The sequence below is a fragment of the Trachemys scripta genome, chromosome 2, assembly GCF_013100865.1.
Source record: "Trachemys scripta elegans isolate TJP31775 chromosome 2, CAS_Tse_1.0, whole genome shotgun sequence".
NCBI lineage: Eukaryota > Metazoa > Chordata > Testudines > Emydidae > Trachemys > Trachemys scripta.
Genome location: NC_048299.1, coordinates 90,748,471 through 90,769,251, shown reverse-complemented (window position 1 = coordinate 90,769,251; position 20,781 = coordinate 90,748,471). Strand labels below are relative to the sequence as shown.

Genomic DNA, 20,781 nt, shown 5'->3' with positions numbered 1-20,781 from the left:
TATATATATATATATATATTTTATATGAAATATAAAGCTTTAATCAGTAAAGTGAGCACTTTATATGTTCTCGGTATGTGTGTGTACAAATACACATACACCTTACAACATAGGACTTACAAAGCTCAATCTATCTTGCTTTTCAACAAGAAAGGTAAGAAGTGCTTTCATTCATGGGGAGAAAACATTGCGTACTAAAGAACTCTTTAATCCAGAGGAGAAAGGCATACAAAACCCAACTGCTGAAAGTTAAAACCAGATAAATTCAAATTAGAAATAAGGCACACTTGGGGTATGTCTACAAAGTAAAAAACAAACAAACAAACATGCCAGTGAGTCTCAGAGCCTGATTCAACTGACTTCGGCTTGTGCTATGTGGCCAAAAATACGTGTAGATGTTCAAGCTCGGGCAGGAGCCCGGGCTATAAGGCCCTCCCCTTCACTGGGTCTCAGAGCCCAGGCTCCAGCCCAACTCCAAATGTCTATACACACCCCACAAGCCCAAGTCAATTGACTCAGGCTCCAAGACTCACTGCCGCAGGATTTTTTTCCTGCTGTGTAGATGTACCCATATCTAACAGAGAGAGTGATTAACCATTGGCCCAAACTACCAAGGGAAGTAGTGGATTCCCTATCTCTGTATGTCTTCAAATCAAGACTGGATGCCTTATTGTAAGCTATGCTTTAGTCAAACACAAGTTATTGGGCCCAGTACAGCAGGTAACTGGATGAAATTCTATACAAGAGGACAGACTAGATGATCTTATGGTCACTTCTGGCCTTAACATCTATGAAAATATGCTCACTTATAACAATTTAAATCCAGCTATTCACTCCACTCCTGGGATAGGGCTATGGAGGGCTCTTTTTGGAAATGGGGGGTAGGGCTTGTTTGTTAGGAAGATATGTGGTGAGAGCATGCAAGAGGACTTGTACACTCATCCCAGTGTTCTAGGATTACGGGAAATTGTCTAAATGTTTAAAACATATTCTGACATTTAATTAAACTAAACTTTTGAATTGACAGTGGATTCTTTTTCTTATCCAATAATTATTAAAGATCATAAAGATATACTTGCAATTTATGGGCGCTGAAGTAATTTGGCTGTTTTACAATGCACCCGAGGCACACATCTATATCTTTACAATCACACACCCTGTGCTGTGTGAGCACCTGGCTGTGCTTGGTCACAGAGGAAGGGGATAGGAAAGTGCTTTCTGAGCTATTTGAACGGGCAGAGGTGAGGGACTATTTTGTGCAAAACAACAAAAATATTGTTTTTTGTTCCTAAACAAAACTGAATTCCAGAGACACATATGACAGCTGCAATAAATGTTACTTCTGGTGAGAGGATAACGCTTTAGCCAAAATGGTTGTCTAAATAATTCCATTTCTTTAGTTTGATTCAGAAGTCTGACTGAGTGCAGAAAAGTGTATCATTGGAAAAGTTTCTAGTGTAAAACAAAGAAAGCCAGATAGTAACTCACTGTAGATGGAGAAAAAAATAATGAAAATCTTTTCATCCTTAGCAGTAAAACTACTGCCTAAATAATATGCAGAGTTACACTCACAAGTTTTATTTTATTCAGTACTGTATCATACAGAATAGGTGGGAGTGCTCTCTTTTGTTTTAAGAAAATATCATTCTGTCATTTTGACTTCAAAAGCAGAAAGAAACATGTGCTATAAAAAAACTGCTTTGACTGCCACATATGTATATTACCTAAAGAGAGACTTAAATAAAAACTCTAAGGTCTGCAAAGAGCAATTTCCAGCTGAGACGAGCTTAACACAAGGGCAGACTCACTATTGGCTCAGCTGACAGAACTGCTGTCTGCGGAACATAAAATTCCTAGTTCCAGACCATGCCATAGTGATGCGTAGGATGCATGCACAGCCAATCTGGATTCAGGGAAAGGTGTGATGGTCCCCAAGAATGGAAGTCACAGCAATGGGTAAGAGTAGGGTGACCAGATAGCAAGTGTAAAAAATTGGGACAGGGGTTGGGGGAATAATAGGTGCCTATATAAGAAAAAGCCCCCAAAATCGGGACTGTCCCTATGAAATCAGGACATCTGGTCACTCTAGGTAAGAGGCAGCTTACTTATTCTTCTCTAGTAAGTGGGGAAGCATTGATTAAGGTGCAAAGTCCATTCTACTGTTTAGGGGGGTAAAGCACTTTAAAAAATGCTAAGAAAACATGCCGGAGGAGTAAGGAGGTTTACTATTTATCCTTCACTTTAAAAGAAATGCTATCACATTCCAAATTAAAATATCACACTTTAAAAAAAAAAAAAAAGTCCTTTACTCTTCTGAATAATCCCCAAACTCAGAACATATTCCTTACCTTCCCCGCTACCTCATTTCTGGTTTTGCAATCAGTACCAATCTACTGTTTATATATATTTTTAAGATTTTTTGTAAAGTATTTTGAGGATAGCCAAGTGAGATGACATACATCATTTCTGTGGAGTTCCTGCAATGGTACTGAATTCCTCAAAATTGAAATCAGCTCTGCAAATGTAAAAGACATAAACAGTCAGCGCTGATGACTAAAAAAGGCGAATGAGGTAACGGTAATGCTGGTGAAGCTGTTTGTCTCCAATGTGCCATAAATAGTGAAGTGAAATTAAAATTTTTCAGTCAACATTAGCTATGCACACGCGCACACACAAAAACACACCAAGAATGTGTGATGAGAAGCAGACAGGATCAGAAGTTCAGGCAGGGGCTCTTGTAGAGAATTGCTGGGATGTTTTATTTTGTTGTTGTTCCCGTAGCGCGAGATCTCCTAGCTGGGAAACAATGTATCGTAGCGCAGATTTCTTTAATTTCCTGCAAAATCCCTCAATGCAGGACAGCACTTTTCAATGAACAGTTTCTGCCATATATCTAGTCCTACTGAATCTTCCCCCATTTCCCAACACTAAAAGATTGAAAAGACGACGGCATAGTTAACAACAGTCTGAGGTTTCTGGCAAGTTGATTCAATACAAGGAAATCCCATCGCAGTTTTCTCCTTTATAATCAGCCTGCCTTGTTTTCCTGGGCAAAATAAATATATCAAAAAAGCACTTGGCACTTCAATAACACCTTCCTTCTGAAGATAGCAAAGTGTTTTTCAAATGTTAATAAATTAAGACTCAAAACAACACTCCTGTTAAGTATGTAATTGTTATTTTGACCCAAAGTCGTCTGTGGCACAAAAAAGAAGACAATCCAGATTTCCTGACACCCCATCCTGTCCCTTAACCAGATGTCCATTATTTTTCTGTAACTGTGATATAACAACTTGCTATCATGGAACCACCTATGATGTAACCAGTCCTAGACTATGACACCCATGAATGAATCGGACAGTAGGAACAGGCTGATTATGAACAAAAATATTCTTCTCTTCTTTTCACACAATATATTTGTAATCCACAATGACAAGAGAAGTAATACAGGAAAAAGGGACAGTTCTACACAGTGGGTTGGCTAATCAGTGTAGATGCTCTGAACATAGCCCCAGATTCAAGTGGGAGGAGCTTTTGTCCTGTTTCATGGACAGAGGCTGAGTCTGCACCAAAAAGGAATACTGCACTGAGTCTGGATCAATCCTTCAAACACATATAAATAATCTCAAAACACTGAAGGAAGCCTGTGCCAGAATGCAAGATATAGGACTGTTCCCCTTCACTCTAAGTCCAGCCCACTCAACGTTTCACACATATATCATTACATCAGCAAACAGCATGTTTCAAGGCACCTCTCCCCATAGACTCTCACTTATCACATCCATGATATCTGCAAACACAATGGGGCTCAATGTTAAACCCATTGCAGGCCAGCGTTTACTGGAAATTCTCTACTGTAGCCTCTTTTAGTTTGACTACAGTAATCACTCCATCGTACATATCCTGGATAAGATAGACATATCCTTCTGGCATGCTTCTCCGTTGCAAACTCCACCAAACTAATTCTCTTAACATAAGAACATAAGAAAGGCCGTACCGGGTCAGACCAAAGGTCCATCTAGCCCAGTATCCTGTCTACCGACAGTGGCCAATGCCAGGTGCCCAGAGGGAGTGAACCTAACAGGCATTGATCAACTGATCTCTCTCCTGCCATCCATCTCCATCCTCTGACAGACAGAGGCTAGGGACACCATTCCTTACCCGTCCTGGCTAATAGCCATTAATGGACTTAACCACCATGAATTTATCCAGTTCTCTTTTAAACTCTGTTATAGTCCTAGCCTTCACAACCTTCTCAGGTAAGGAGTTCCACAAGTTGACTGTGCGCTGCGTGAAGAAGAACTTTCTTTTATTTGTTTTAAACCTGCTGCCTATTAATTTCATTTGATGACCCCTAGGTCTTGTATTATGGGAATAAGTAAATAACTTTTCCTTATCCACTTTCTCCACATCACTCATGATTTTATATACCTCTATCATATCCCCCCTTAGTCTCCTCTTTTCCAAGCTGAAGAGTCCTAGCCTCTTTAATCTCTCCTCATATGGGACCTGTTCCAAACCCTTAATCATTTTAGTTGCCCTTTTCTGAACCTTTTCTAGTGCCAGTATATCTTTTTTGAGATGAGGAGACCACATCTGTATGCAGTATTTGAGATGAGGTACACAATTGCACACCTTCTCCAGATCCACAAAGACCACATTCAATTGCCACCTCTTTTCTGTGAATGTCTCCATGAGAATTTGTAGCACAAATATGGCATCAATTGTGATCCTTTCTGGCATGAATCCATACTGGCCTTTCCAAATTTCAACCATGCCTCTTAGGGCCTATGATGAGGATGTTCAAGGCAAACACCTTAAATAAATCTTGTTTGGAAAGTAGGGCTCATCAGTCTTGGCAGGCAGGTCATCTAGGAGACCGAAAACTCCATTTTCAAACCAATGGTGTCAGGCTTGGACAGCCGACCTGTCAAGCTCATCCAACAGATGTGCTCATGAGTGTTTCTACCTTAAAAGGTTAATAAAGTGGATTGTATACAATCCTGTCTGTCAGGTTTAGGTTTTTGTTGTTGTTGTTTAACTATTTAAAAAAAAAGAGTGATAAAAGGCAAGTTTTTAAAGGCCAAATGGTATCTTGGATAATGCAGATGTTGGGAAAGTTGTTATTTGGGCTTTCAAAGTCATATATGAAATATACCATAATTGGACAGATTTGGAGAATAGTTCATGCTATAAAAACAAATAGGGGTTGGTGTATATTATATCCTATGTAGCCATTACAAATACATTGCCCAGTGGCCCACACAAAGCAAGAGAAAATGCTGTTTTGGTGGGAAATGAATTGATGTTCTTTACCAGAAAAGTTTGGGATTAAATAAGATTCCAAGGCTTCCTCAACTTTGTTCATTCATTTAATTTGGCTGCCCCAATACCATCCAGTGAGATCTGGGTTATCCCCTATAGCTAACTCTCTCTTCCATTATTTTTCTGTCCTCAAAGGGTGCTTTCCATTCATTTTCTTAAACATATTTAACTCCTCTTCTAGATCTCTGTGTATCCATCCATCTCACTAGATTCTTATATGGCATCTACAGCTGTGGTATCTGAGTGCTGAATGAAGATGCTAATTAAGACCAGGTAAAAACAATCAACCTGCAAAGAACCACACACATTTTTATTCATCTTTTTAAAAATTCTCTTACAGCTTTCTGCAAAACCATCTCTCCAGTCAGAACAAATGAGCTTCCTTCTTCTATATCTAAGATCTATAACTAAATCTATACAAGAAGATCTTAACAATACTTTTACTAATAGCAGTAGCATGTATGTACAAAGACATCCTTAAATAAAGAGTAATATTACCACCCTTCTAGAAGTAGAAAATACCAAACTATTAAGTTATATCTTGACTAAAAACAACACAAATGAATACAAATATATTTCTAACAATTTACCTCCTCCACCACGAAAACTCATCAATACCTGATGTGTTGTTCTAAGTATTAAATACCTTAAGAGCATGGGAAAACATACAGAACTAATGCTTGCCATCTCTCATTGGCATACAGAATATCTCAACTGGGGACTACAACAAGAAGGAAGCATTCAGAATCCTGCCTTTAAATGGAAGAAACACCAAATGTAGTAGCCCTATAAGCAATATTCAAAAGATAATTAAAATCAAGAGATGGGCCTACATCATAAAATTCAAAGGTGAATTCCTAGCTTCACTGAAGTAAATGGCAAAATTCCTATTAACTTAAGGGAGCCAAGATTTCACCCCAAATGAAGACCTAGATCTGTATTTGAACTCACCCACAGTCTGGGGGTGTTTGGATAAGGGTGTTGGTTCAACCCAATATAATAGAAAGACAGAGGCCAGTCACAAAATTAAATGATAAAAATCTTCCAGCATGAGTACTCACTCATTCCTAATAAGTGTATTGCTGCATTTGGAACTTTGCTTAGCAACACAAAAGGCTATCTGTCAAGAACTTCAGGTGTGATGTCTGCTTCACCTATTTCATCTATTAAAATTTGTCTAGATGTGGACCAGAGATAACAGTCATTCCAGTTTGGTCTACGGCCCATAGCCTCCCCCCCAATGCTATTATGGATATATATATGTGTTTGCAATATAAGATTCATTGTCCAGCATCTATACTGAAATCTGTTTTAAGCAACTTCAAGTAGAAACCATTCAGACAGTGGAAGTGGTCTCTATCTAACAGTTGAATATAATTGCACTGGAAACTACTTAGAAATACTTTTAAATGGATGTTGAGGATGGGATTGCCTACTGGAGGTTGCTTTGGTGCAGTTTTCACTCTAAGCCAAAGATGTATCTCTGACCTGGGTAATTGGAGAATGCTCCTAAGGTCTACCATCAACAGTAATCAAGCTCTTAATGTCATTTCCAAGTTATGGGCAGAGCCATACCGTGTCATTATGTTTACCCTCCTTCCCCTGCTCCATGCCAAGATAGGAAATAATTCTGCTTTTCCTGTTCAACTGTCCAATGATCATTTCAGCCATCTGCTTTAATACAAAAAGCCCTTCATAGAAGCCCATCTAAATAGCAAACCGTTAGAGAATAAGATGATTTATTTTAGTTTCACTGCACTGTCACAAGTTTTGAGTTTTAATAACGTAAAAAAAAACATAAGGATTTGGGAAGTACTGTAGCTTACCTATGTGAAAAGTTTCTTTCCTGCCAGTGCTTTCTATCTCTGCTGACAGACATTAGAACATTCCTTTCATCTCCTTTCTCTTCTTGCAGTTTAACTTTGCCCCTGAAGGAGTATTTTCTTTCTCAAAGATAGATTATGTATTGCATGCAACATGAAAATTTACACACTTTTCCTGTTGCCATCTGCAAGGTTTTTCTACCTGTTTTTTTTTAATTGAAACCAAAAACCTTGCTTGTCTTTTCATTATAGATAGACAAAAGGGATTAAACTTTTTTCTTGAAGAGTAAAATATTAAGAGGTGCATTTTCATAAACGCTCATTTGAACTGTGGAAACATATTAGAGTATTTTCTCCCAAACTTCTCAACCTGGTGAGGCCCAAGTGTGGGCCACAATGTGTGACAAAGACCAAAAATGAAGCAGACAAAAAAATTATTCATGCAGGAAAATACTGAATCATATGGGGTTCATTCCTCTCAAAAAACTCTTTTCTGTAACTGTGTGACTCCAGGATGTGCAACTTAAGAAAAACTTTATGGGTCAAATTCTTCCTACTGCTATGTGTGTGCAACTGAGCTGAAATTGATGGGAATTGGGTGCATGTATCAGAGGCTGGTATTTGGCACTGAATTTTTTTACATAAAGAGATGACATTATAAAAATAAAGCTGAAAGATGCTCTGCATGGAGAGGGGGGAAAGGGAAATCTGTGAGAAAGGAAGGTTTAGGGAAGCAGCAAGATTTGAGTGTTCAGCATTGACCTAACTGCTCCTATTGAAATCGATAAGAGTTTACCATTTACTTCAGTGGAAGAAGACTTAGGCCAACTATGATAGCTTGTCCAGTCTCAATTAGAAAGAAACATAAAGGGCCTGTTCACATCTCCTATAGTCCTCAGAAACTCCTTGTTAAAGAAGTAAGAACAGCTAACCAGACTTTTTCATTGCAGAGCCTGCTGTCAAGCAAAAGCCCATGCTTCAGGATGAGTGGCCCCTTTTTTGTTTTGCTTTTACAATAAAAAGTCCCAAAAGCAGAGTTTACGCAACAGTCAGAGTAAACCTAAATCAAAACCATATTCACGTAGATGTTTTAACAGTAATATTTATAACAATGGGGGTTTGCAAACACTATCAAAGTCATGTTCATATTTTAGGAGACGCGAACTACCAAATTAATGAACTGGTCCAATATATACCCATTTCCCTGCTACTAGAACAAACATGGGCATAGGTGTCAACTGTCAGTCAAACATCCATTCACAAGAGTGAAATGCCAGGACACATCACTTCATTTTTTTAAAAGTTCTATTTAGAAAGAAAAATTAAATATTCCAACCTGGAACAGCTATCTTCCCTACTGTTGGATGATCCATTTCCATGATAAGTCCATTGTGCAGCACCTAAAAAAGCACATACATAAACCACAAATATAATTAATTAGTAGACTCAAAATGAAAATCGGCAACATCAGTACTGTCACAAAAAGACATTATGGAAAATATTAATTCACTAAAATTTTCAATTAGCTGCAGGCCAACATTGTCAAAATGAAGTACCTTAATGCTAGACTTATTTATGTATCTAAATAAGTGCTTAAATAAGTTGTTTTGTTTCTAATGTTAAGTACTTCAGTTTGAAAATGCTGACCTTATTTTTTTTCAGTTTAATCCCCAAGTTGTAATATTATTGGAAATCACTAGAAGGCTTTACTGCAGATATTCTTACTGAATGCATAGGCATTTAGATCTTGGCTCCAGGTGTGCAGGGTTAAGTCCGAGTAGATGAGCTCCCACCATCTTTAGCTTTTAAACCCTTCGGGCAGTGATTGGTTCTTTTCTGTGTTTATATAGCACCCATCACAATAGGGCCCTAGGCCTTTGGGTACTACACCTCTACCCCAATATAACGCTGTCCTCGGGAGCCAAAAAATCTTACCGCGTTATAGGTGAAACCGTGTTATATCGAACTTGCTTTGATCCGCCAGAGTATGCAGCCCCGCCCCCCTCCCCTCCTGAGCGCTGCTTTACCACGTTATATCCAAATTCGTGTTTTATCGGGTCGTCTTATATCGGGGTAGAGGTGTATCATAATATAATTATTTACTACTAATAATAAATAATAATAGGCAGGGAGTGGACAGAAAGTGGACAAAGGCTTGGCTCTGCCCCACCACTCACCCCCTCAAATATGTCAGCCAGCAGAGCTAAATCTGCACAAAGAGTAGTAACCTGACATGACGAGCCATGGATTTGATACGTGGCTCTGCATAGTTACAGATTCACCGGCACTCCCCTCAAACCACCCTCCATGCAACTCTGGATGAAACCCCCAGTAAGCACATTTTTAGCCAGTATAGACATTGAATGGTTTCAGATGCCCTTGAATATTTTTTTCAGTTTTAAAGCAATTAATTTCAAATAAGGTATAAATGTTCCAAAAGAGACAAGTAAATAGCACCACATTTTTAACCATTTACCTTACATAAAGATATTAAAAACCTATGGGTAACGTAATACTCTCCTGTTTTTTCTGTCATTATTTAATTGCTCTTGAACTTGCTAGGGAACAAACTATGCAATGTTCTGCTATTATCCTTTAAGAGGGTTAAATGGGTAATTACACGTTGTTTGGTCTGTGTGTGTGTGTTTTATAAGGAGTATATGGCATAGCTCTGCCAAGGGTATATCTTCAGTGGACCTGTCATCAATCACAAATGGAACTTTTGTTTTTCCTTTTTATTTTTAATCAAGAAACAAATATCTAATTAATATTAACATAAAATGCTGATGCTTTTTCTAATTCCAAATCCCAGGCAGATGTGTATTTTTCCTCTGGCTAGGAAAATCTCATTGCTAAACAAGTAGTGTCAAAAAGTCTCATTTTCTGAGGTTACTCTGTTTAGCTGGCAGTTGGAAGTGCAAAGTATATTTGATGGAAGACATCAGAGAAAGAAAGGCTGTTAGCTACCCAATAATATTCTTGAAAATTCAGCCTCTTTTATTCTTAATCTTAATAAGGAAGTTTTTCTTGATCCATGTTGATTTTGTTAATTCTTTTAAGTCCAAATCTAGCAAAGCAGTTAAGCACATGTTTAACTCAAAGCCAAGAGAACACTCATGTGCTTAAAGTTGAACATGTGCTTGGCTTTGTTGGACTGAGGCCTAAATGAAACATTTAGAAAGAACATTAGCTATCATGAAATAGCTATAAAACTCTATAAGAATTAGTCAGGGCTAAAGGATTTCCCCAACTTCATTGTCTCTAATTTCTTTTTTGGTTAATACAGACTGCTGCTTATAACACTTGGCAAAAATTCTTATCTTTGTGGAATCATATGCCCTTTTTGTGCTTAAATTAAGTAAAAAAGCTTATTTTTTCTGTATCTCTACTCATCATCAATCTATCAAATTTGTTCTCACTCACACAGAAGGTTTGTTTGAGATGTAGTCATGTTTCCCCCTCATTTTCGTAGTTGATACAGTGTTGATTTTGTTATTATTATTTGTGTTCTTGTCGCACCTAGGCATCCCAGTCATGGTTGAGGGCTCTAGTGGACTAGGAGCTGTGCAAATACAGAACAAAAAGACAGTTCCTGCCCCAAAGAGTTTATAACCTAAGTATAAGAAAAGAGACAACAGATGGATAGACAGACTGACTTAGAGAGGAGTACAAGGAAACAGTGAGACAATAACAGTGAGAGTAATTAATCACTGGAACAATGTACCAAGGGTCGTGGTGGGTTCTTCATCACTGACAATTTTCAAATCAAGATTGGATGTTTTTGTAAAATAGATAGTCTAGAAATTACTTTAGGGAAGTTCTATGGCCTGTGTTATATAGGAGGTCAGACTAGATCATCACAAAAGTCCCTTCTGGCCTTGGACTATGAATCTATGAATATTGGTCAGTGTGACAGGCAGTGGTTTCAGCACAGCAACCTAACCATTGTCAAGTTTTTTGTAATCTTCACGGAAAAGGTGAGTTTGAAGGAGGATAATAAGATAGTTTTGTGGATGTTTACAGGGAGCTCTTCCCAAGTGTAAGGGGGCAACATGGGAGAAAGCATGAAGTTTCTTGCTTGAAAATTTAAAAAGTGCATGATGGAGGCTGACATCATAGGCCAGTCAGAGGCAGGAGTCAACATCTCACTACTGAATGACAGGTGATAGTTAGGGTGAGGATAGGCCATGAAGGGCCTTACCAGTGAAGACAAGTAGCTTACTTTTCATGCATGATACAGAAGAAAGAACCAGGGGAGGAATGCAAAAAGAGGGGTGACATGGTCAAAGTGATGGGTTAGGAAAATGATCTTTGCAGCAGCATTCTGAATGGATAGCAGTGGATCAAGGTTGTATTTGTAAAGACCAGTGAAAAAGATGTTGCAGTAATCAACATGCAAGATGATTACAGCCTGGATGAAAGTTTTAAATGTGTGGATGGATAGGCAAGGCCATATCTTAGAGATGTTATGCAGAAAGAATCTGCAAGATTTAGACTTATCCAGGGTCCTAGAGAGAGGTTCGAGTGAAAGATGGGCCTGAGTGAAATGCTGAACATCCATGCAAAGATGTCAGCAAGACAGGCTGAGAGTTTTCCCTCTTGGAGTGCTGGTTTTCTCTAATATGCTGGAATCCTTATCGCTCTTATATTTGCTTTCCAGAGTTATTAATCCTCACACCCATATATTTAGTTCCATCCTCTCTCTCTTTTTTTGGAGTGATGCAATGCTTATCAATTAGCCCCAAAACAATGGAATTGGCCAAAGAGTTGATTTTTTTCTCACATCATCAGTACTATGTCAAAGAAATATGTAATTTCCTGTCTCATTTGTTCTATTATTGGGGTTTCCAAAATAGAAAATAACAAGGAAAATGACTGAGTCTTCACTGTCTCTTCCCTACAAGCATCCTATCAATTTTGAGGGTGATCCTTATGGGCACATGGTCTCATGACGCAACACCACCTATTCCAGGGGTTGGCAACCTTTCAGAAGTGGTGTGCCGAGTCTTCATTTATTCACTCTAATTTAAGGTTTCGCATGCCAGTAATACATTTTAACATTTTTAGAAGGTCTCTTTCTATAAGTCTATAATATATAACTAAACTATTGTTGTATGTAAAGTAAATAAGGTTTTTAAAATGTTTAAGAAGCTTCATTTAAAATTAAATTAAAATGCAGAGCCCCTGGACCAGTGGCCAGGACCGGGGCAGTGTGAGTGCCACTGAAAAACAGCTTGCATGCCACCTTCGGCACACGTGCCATAGTTTGCCTACCCCTGACCTATTCCCATACCATCCTAGTGAATGAGCTAATGTTTACTCTCATTATCCATCACGGAAAAACAAATTCTGGAGAAGGAATTATGGGGTGGGAACAAAGGGCCTGATCCTCCACTACTTCACACCTTGCTGTGCTCATTTACATCATTTGAAAATTAAATGCAAAGTGGATGCAACTGGCTACCATTCTGATTTGGGAGAGTCTTACCCCCACTTTGTATTCACTTTGCATAGTTTAAGGCCATGGAAACCAGGCCCAGAAGATATAATGCTGCCATCCTCAGGCATCTACTGAGTCAATATTACAGTAGAACCTCAGAGTTACGAACACCACGTGAATGGAGGTGGTTTGTAACTCTGAACAAAACATTATGGTTGTTCTTTCAAAAGTTTACAACTGAACAGTGACTTCATATCGCTTTGAAACTTTGCTATGGAGAAGAAAAATGCTGCTTTTAACCATCTTAATTTAAATGAAACAAGTACAAAAATAGTTTCCTTATCGTGTCAAATCTTTATTTTTTAAACTTTCCATTTTTTTAGTACTTTACGTTTAACACAGTACTGGATTTCATTTTTAAGTAATTTTCTCTTGCTTCTTGTTCATCATCCATAAAAATAAAAATGCCAACACAAAAGCCCACTGATTTAAATGTCCATTCAATAGCACTAAAAAAATGCTAAAGCAAAACTTACTGGCACCAGTCTTTATAATGACAATTATAAAAAAAATTATCCAAACTTAAGTTTCCTGCTTAATTACGACAGGATAAACTAGTAGATTTGAAAAAATCTTTAATGGTACTCTGTCTGAAGTTGCTAACAGGCTTTTTTACTGCCAAGATGCGTATCTCTGGAAGCATCATTAGGTTCGTTGGTGTTGCTTCAAACTGTTATTCAAGCCATTGAAGACAGGTAGTGAAGCACTCTTCTGCTTGTATGTGTGAAATCTCCTTGTCACCATCACTTTCAATGTCACTGTCCAGTTATGCTGTTTCTCCTACCAATTACATTATCTCATGGTTGCTAAGAATAGGGTATCCATTCCCATGTTTATCCATGTTTAGCCATTCCTCCTGGTCCTCCACAGTGATATCCAAAAGCTGTCACTCTTCAGAAAAATGTAGTTGATTAATTTCCATCTGAACGTTATTTTCCAAATTATCTGGTTCAGTGTTATCAATACCTGGCCAAAATGCATTTCATGAGCATCTCAAAGACTCAGAGCCAATCTCACCACAGGACTCAGCACACACCTAGACAGCATCTTTGATTGTCAGCCGTTTACGAAAATCTGTGCAAGATTCAAACTGCATTGATCCCAGTAACAATCGTCATAAGAGGTTTTGCTTGTATCAATGTTTTATGTGGTCCGTAACGCCTTGGTCCATTGGCTGAATGAAACTTGTGATGTTTGGTGGCAAAAACAAACACTGAATGCTTCCATCTTCCATCAATAGATTTTCAACGGCAGGATGAGATGGAGCATTATCTATCAGCAGCACAGCTCGGATAGGTAAAGATTTTGGTATAAGGTCATCTTTCACAAGTGGAACAAAGTGTTTAAAAAACCAGATGGAGAAAATACCTTTATCCATCCAAACACTGCACTGGCTGTAGTAATGGACAGGTAGAGTTGACGTAATGAGGTTTGCAAAGCAGTGAGGTTTCGCACTTTTGTGAATGAACCGCAATGGGAGACGGAAATCCCCACTTGCATTAGCAGTAGCCATCAGTGTGACTCGATCTTTACTGGATTTCAAATTTTTCGCCTGTTTTTCTGAACTGTCTGCCAGAGTCTTGTTTGGAAGCAGGCGCCAGTACAGGCCTGTCTCGTCGCAGTTAAACACTTGGTCCCGGGTAAGTTCATGCTGTTCAATAAATTATTTGAAAGTGTTTTTAAATTCACCGGCAGCATTCGAGTCAGCTGTCGGAGACTCTCCTTGCATCCCCAACTGCCATATTCCATGCCAATTTTTGAACCGACAGAGCCACCCTGTGCTTGCTTTAAAATGGTCCGCACCTTTGTCTGGATTCATTTCTCTGTAGGGTAACTTTGCCTTTTCTGTAGCCATCACAGCACTTGTAGGAGTGCCTTTTGATCTCTCTTTGGCAAACCACCGAGGCATTGCCTTATCAAAAGCAGGTGCAGCAGCAGTTTTGCATACAACATGCCTTTTTACTGCTCCACTGTCTTTGGCTTCTTTTGCAAATTGCTTTATTTCTTCCTGGCTTTTCGGAATATCAGTGATTTCCTGATACCCTACTCTACTGCTATTTTGCTGATGCTAACACCATCAAGGTTTTTAAAAAATATTTCTAGCTTTGTGTCAATTGAAAGTGTGACACATTTGCGCTTCCCACTGCTTGCCATTTTGCTTAGTCATACAGTACGGTACTTGAAATCATTTCAGAGGCCAGAGAACTGTCTTCAAATGTGCTTTTACTGCAAGGCCAATAACATGTCACATTAAACTTCCGAAGAAGCCTCTAAATACAGGATAAGAACTAAGGGTGAAAATTTCAAAGAAACCAAAGAGGCTGATTCAGTTGAGGGGATGCTCTTCCATTACTACCCCTTTGCTCTTATTTATCCTACAATCAGTGCCTTTCCGCTGAGGTTGGGAGAGCTCTCTGCAAAGGTGGTACCTGGCACTCAGGAACCTGGCAGCAAAGCCTGGTTTGCAAGCAGCTCCTTGCTCTATTCTTGTTTCTTGCCTTTGGGCTGTTGGGCAGGCCTGACCCGCACCCTGGGCACTACAAGTGCCAGCCCGCAGCTGCCTTTCTCCAGGGCTTGCAGAGGCAGTGGCTCAGAGTCCGCCACCAGCGTCCCTCCCTCCCTGTCCCTCGCGATCCCAGGGGTGCTGCCAGGACCCAAGAGCGCAAATCTCGGGCCGCATCAGTGGGCGTGCGGTGCAGGCTGCGGCTCTTTAAAACGGAGATGCTCCTCCAGAGCACAGCATGCCCGCAGCAGCTCACACTCCAGGCCAGGCTCCAGCCACAAGAGCAGCAGCTCACACCCCAAATGTGGTAGTCCCAATGCTGGCAGCTTCCTTGCAGCATCAGCACTTCCGGCTGTGGCAGTTTTCTTTCCTGGGCTTGGACTGAGCCATGCAAGCTTGTCTCCCTCCCGGCTGAAGGGGGGTGAAAACAGCACCTGCGGCTTATAGGAAAGCAATGCAGACCCCGGCGCTGCTCCTGCTCTGCCTGCTCAGGCTGCCTTGGGTTGGCAGCGGGGGGTTAGCATGCCCTGCTGGGAGATGGCAGAGGGGTGATGAGCGTGGTAGCCCTGAGGCCAATCGTGCACCTGAAGAAACTGAGAACAGCAGGCTAAGATTCAGTTCAAAGAGAATGTTGTGAAAGCCCAGATGTGTCTACCTTTAAGATGCAACACAGGTAAAGTACAGTATTTGCTTTCTTTGTCTCGGCTGCTGCCTGATTGTTTACTTCTGGTTGCTTACTTCCAGTTCCAAATTAGGTGTGCAGTTGACCAGTCACTTCTCAACTCTGATGTTCGTATCTTTGCGGTTCTACTGTATTTAATATTTTTTGGAATTTCTTCTTCATAGTTTGCTTGCCTGGATCTAAATGTTTTCATATTTTACTACAACAGATGTCAAGTTAGAGTCCTAACCAATCTTCATCTGACCTTTTGCAAATCAAGCTAGTATTAGGAGGAAACCCACTAAGATTATGACTTGGTCAATGACGGATTCTGTTGTGATCTTCTGACCTTTAGCATCAGCCATTTTATCCCTCATTTTCATAGATTCAGAGATGCTAAGGCCAAAAGGGACCACTATGATCACCTAGTCTGACCACCTGGATAACACAGGCCCTAGAACTTCCCCAAAATAATGCCTTTTGAACTACAGTGTACCTTTAAAGAAACCATCTAATCTTGATTTAAAAATTAGCAGTGACGGAGAATCCACCATGCCCCTGGGTAAACTGTTCCAAAAGTTATTTACCCTCATTGTTAAAGGCCCATGTCATCCGGTTGACTTCGGAGAACCGTTTTTTGCAGGACCGTCATGCAGTTGCTTGCTGAAAACACAGCTCATGCAGCCCTATTCCCTGATACCACTGCCATAGGGTTGCCAACCCTCCAGGACTGTCTCCAGGAATTAAAGATTAATCTTTAATTAAAGATTATGTCAAGTGATGAAATCTACAGGAATATGTCTAACCAAAATTGGCCAAAACTACTACCAGATTTGATGGCAATCCTCAGTGATTCCAGGGTTTTATAAAGTGCCACCTCCTATTCATGATGCACCCACAGTGCTATAATACTGATCATGCAAAGGTAAGCCTGGTTATCAACCTGCTGTCCAGGGAAGCCTTAGACTGGGCCTCCCCCTTCTTGGAGTGTGATAGTCCAATAGTGTCAAACTAGAAGGTCTTCCTCCAAGGCATCTCAGTACTATTGGATGATCTACACTAACCACAAACAGCGGACGCTGCCTAGGCTGGGCACCGGAGCCTCCTACGCTGCACCGCTGCGATGCCTCACAGCTGATACAAATTGGAACAAGGCAGCACAGAGGTGTCAGTGCCGGTGGGGCCTGCAAGAAGAAATTAAGGATGAAATAGCCCAAGTAGACTCACCCGCAAGTCTGGATGTCCTCATGGATCTCGCCATCCATATAGACAATCAGTTACTGGAATGAAGAGAGTCAAAAACAGGGGTCTTGCAACTCTCCAGTGCAGGTACCTTTTCACCACTGCCTCTTGCTGAGCCAATGAAGGTGGGTGTGGGCCATCGACTGCTCACCTCCACAGAAAAGGAATGATGATGCCAGCACTGTTTCTGCTTCTACTGCAGTGAGTAGACACCCCTCCATTTCTGACATCCCTGTTTCCAAGGAATCAGGAAAAAGAGCTCCCTCGCCCTTTGGTCTTGACTGGAACGCACCCAGTTCCCCATCCAAGGGCTCCCCATTTGCAGGTGCCAGTCTAGTTGCACATACCTGGGGTGCTCCTGCAAAATCCCATTTTACCAGCCCTCATGAACTCAGGCACAGCTGACTGCTTCATCAATGCAGAAGCAGACCAGATCCTGCAGATTCCCCTGCAATCCAAGACCACTCTTAACCTTATAGAAAATATTGACAGTTCCCCCTTGTCTTCTGGTCCAGTAACAGAGGAAACAGCTCCATTGAAATGATTCAGAGGCACAGAGAAATGTTACAATTTGGTGTGATCCATTCGCCACACTTTCCCCTGATCCTCAGTATCTACTGGTTGGGCCTCTACAGTTTGCTCATTTAGTGGCAAACACAGGAAGTCTGTTTTCCATTGGAGTTTTGTAGACTGCAATGCTGGCAATCAGCGGCTCCTGTCCCAACAGCCAAACCTTGAGAGGTTTAGATGGGGACAGCTATCCAGGTAGAACCTTCCTTTTAAGCTATATCTGAACTCCTCTCAAAATACCAAGACTAGTCCAATGTTTTGGAAAAGAAGAATGTGGAAACTCTACCTCCGCACTGGGACCATGACTGCCCAATAGAGCTGCAGCCAGGAGCAAAAATATCCTTCTGATGAGTTTATGTTATGTCAGAACCTGAGCTGACAGCACTCAGAGTACCTCCAGGAGAATCTGGCCCAATGGTTTATCTGCTAGTTAATCTCCCTGGCTGGCGTACCAGTACTTTTTGTCAAGAAGAAAGATAGCAGTCTCCAACTCTGCATTGATTATCATGCATTGAATCAGATAACTATCAGGAATCATTATCTGCTACCGCTGATTCCCAAGTTGCTGGATCACATGGAGGCTGCCCATATATTCACTAAGTTGGATCTACGGGGATCGTACAATCTCATGTGAATCAGGGAAGGGGACGAATGGAAGACTGCCTTCTGAACCCACTATGGCTACTGTGACTACCTTGTAATGCCCTTCCGATTGAGCAACTCCCCAACCACTTTCCAACATTTTATAAATGATGTGTTCCAACACTTATTGGACCAATATGTAGTAGTCTACCTAGATAACATATTGATTTTCTCTGACTGCTCTGAACAGCATACCGCTCATGTCCTAGCTGTTCTGGAACGCTTACAGCAGCATGGCCTTTATGCCAAGCTCAAGAAATATGCCTTTGATGTGGCCTCCATGGAGTACTTGGGCTTTGTTTTATCCCCAGTAGGGGGTCCAGATGGACCCATGGAAGGCCCAGGATGTCCAAGATTTCCCACACAGTACATGACCTGCAATGCATCCTGGAATTTGCCCATTTTTATCGACAATTTATCCTGAACTTTTCAAAACAAATTGAGCCCCTCACTGCTTGAGCCCCACTGGAAAAATGCCCAATTCCATTGGTCTCCTCAGGCCCAGCATTCATTCAATCAGCTGAAACTTGTCTTTCCTACTGTGATGCTGGATGATTGAAATATGACCATGTATATCAATGTTGCTACCACTGTTATACAATTGCAACAAATCTTTTACAAAGTATGTCATCTAAGGTGTCAATGGAAAAGTTATGATTTGCTGAGTATGATTATCCTGTTTATACCCAGGCATAATTTTTATCTGAAGTAATAAATATTGACTATGTACTTCCATCCTACATATGTAGTATATTCCTGGGCAACATCCACCAGATAAAATCTACATTGAAGCCAGACAGCTTTGTGTTGATGGCCCATCAAAGGCAATTGATGCTCACAATGCTCCACAGAAGAAACTCATTCTGCCCGGATGGCTCTTCCTGCAGGTACCTTTGCCAGAATATGGGTAATGGCTGCTCCGGTGAGTCATCAAAGCAAGCAAGGGCATATGACTGCTCATGTGACTTTGGACTCCATCTTGTGTCTGTAATTTTCTACAAATTAAGACAGAGCATTCCCCACATGGGAGAAGGTGTAAAAGATCCTGGAAGCATCTCCATTTTGCCTCTTTCCTGCTCTGATCTCTGGACTATGGACTCACACTAAAAGCAGCATTCCGATCAATAGACTGAGGACCTTCCTATCTTTTGGAAGTCATCAGAGACTTTACAAGCCAACAGTCTGTAACATCACTGCTACAAACCTTATCCAAGAACATGATCTCGCTGTCACACAATTATTGTAGAAGCTGATGCCTCCAGTATAGCAATCGGGGCAGTCCTCTCCCAGCAACTTGGTCCCAAACGAGCGTTACACTATGTGCTTATTATTCCAGGAAGTTAACTCCCACAAAATTAAAATATGAAATTTTTGATAAGGAACTCCTGGTGATAAAAATCGCCTTTGCAGAATGCCAGCACTTCCAGGAAGGAGCTCACCACCCAGTCCAGGTATTCACTGACCATAAAAACTTGCAATTATCTATTTCGGGTGAAAGCCTTAAACCAACAGCAGCTTCGGTGGGCCCTATTTTTCTCATGATTCAATTTTATTATCACCGTGCCCTGTCCTGAAATGACACGAAGGATGCCCTGTCCTGAAGACACAGTACCAGCCCACAAGGCCTCATCCAGGAACCAACCCTCATTCTCAAGTACCGTAATTTTCTCAGTTCAGTTCATCACCAGGATATACTCAGATTGATACACTCTGCCTCAGGAATTCCACCTGATGAACAAGCTATTATCCACAAGCAGCTGGATCACAAGGGATCACATATGTAAGGGACCATATCTATGTTGTCCGGGACCTACAATAGTTGCAGTCCTGAAATTATGCCATGATTTTCCTTTAGCAGGACATTTGGGGCACTTCAAGATCCAACAAATAATATCCCACTCCTTTTGGTGGCCCCGGATGCACCTTATGGTGGAGTCATTCATTGCCTCTGGCAGAGTTTGTGCCCATGCCAAGATACCACACCACAAGCTCTGCAGTGTCTTCCAGCCCTTGGACACCTCATCTTGACTGTGGGTGGCCATCGCTGTAGACTTTATTGTAGACTTAACAGAGTCCAACAATTTTGACAATGGTGGACCACTTCACAAAAATCGCCTACTTCATTCCTTGCACAGGCCTGCCTTCTGCTGAAGAGACAGCCCAGCTATGGATTATTCATGCAGTCCACCTCTGGAATGCATTATTTCCGATTTGGGGTCTCAATTCTCAGCATAGTTCTGGTGGGAGGCCCGTCATCTGCTGGAAGTCCGCACGTCTTTCCTCTGCTGACCCAGTCCATCAGCCAAACGGAAAAGGCCAACCAAATCCTTAAGCAATATCTGCACTGCTACATCAATTGTCCCCCAATGATTGGTCTTAACTTCTCCCCTCCACATAATTTGCCTACAACAATGAAGACCATGTGCCTACTGGACAAAGCCTCCTCCACCCTTTTTTTTTTTGCCTACCATGGGTACCATCCCTGATTCCATCTGTAATTACCTATGTCCTCTCC

The 20,781-nt window shown here is 40.9% G+C and overlaps 1 protein-coding gene across 2 annotated transcripts in view; it reads right to left on the bottom strand.

Annotated features, from left to right (window-relative positions):
- The window catches only part of SUGCT (succinyl-CoA:glutarate-CoA transferase), a 491,880-nt gene that overhangs the window by 47,917 nt on the left and 423,182 nt on the right, over positions 1-20,781 (bottom strand). For both annotated transcript variants that reach the window (XM_034761248.1, XM_034761249.1), the window contains exon 13: positions 8,485-8,548. In XM_034761248.1, the coding sequence (XP_034617139.1) occupies positions 8,485-8,548 (64 nt within the window). The remainder of the gene's footprint in view (positions 1-8,484; positions 8,549-20,781) is intronic.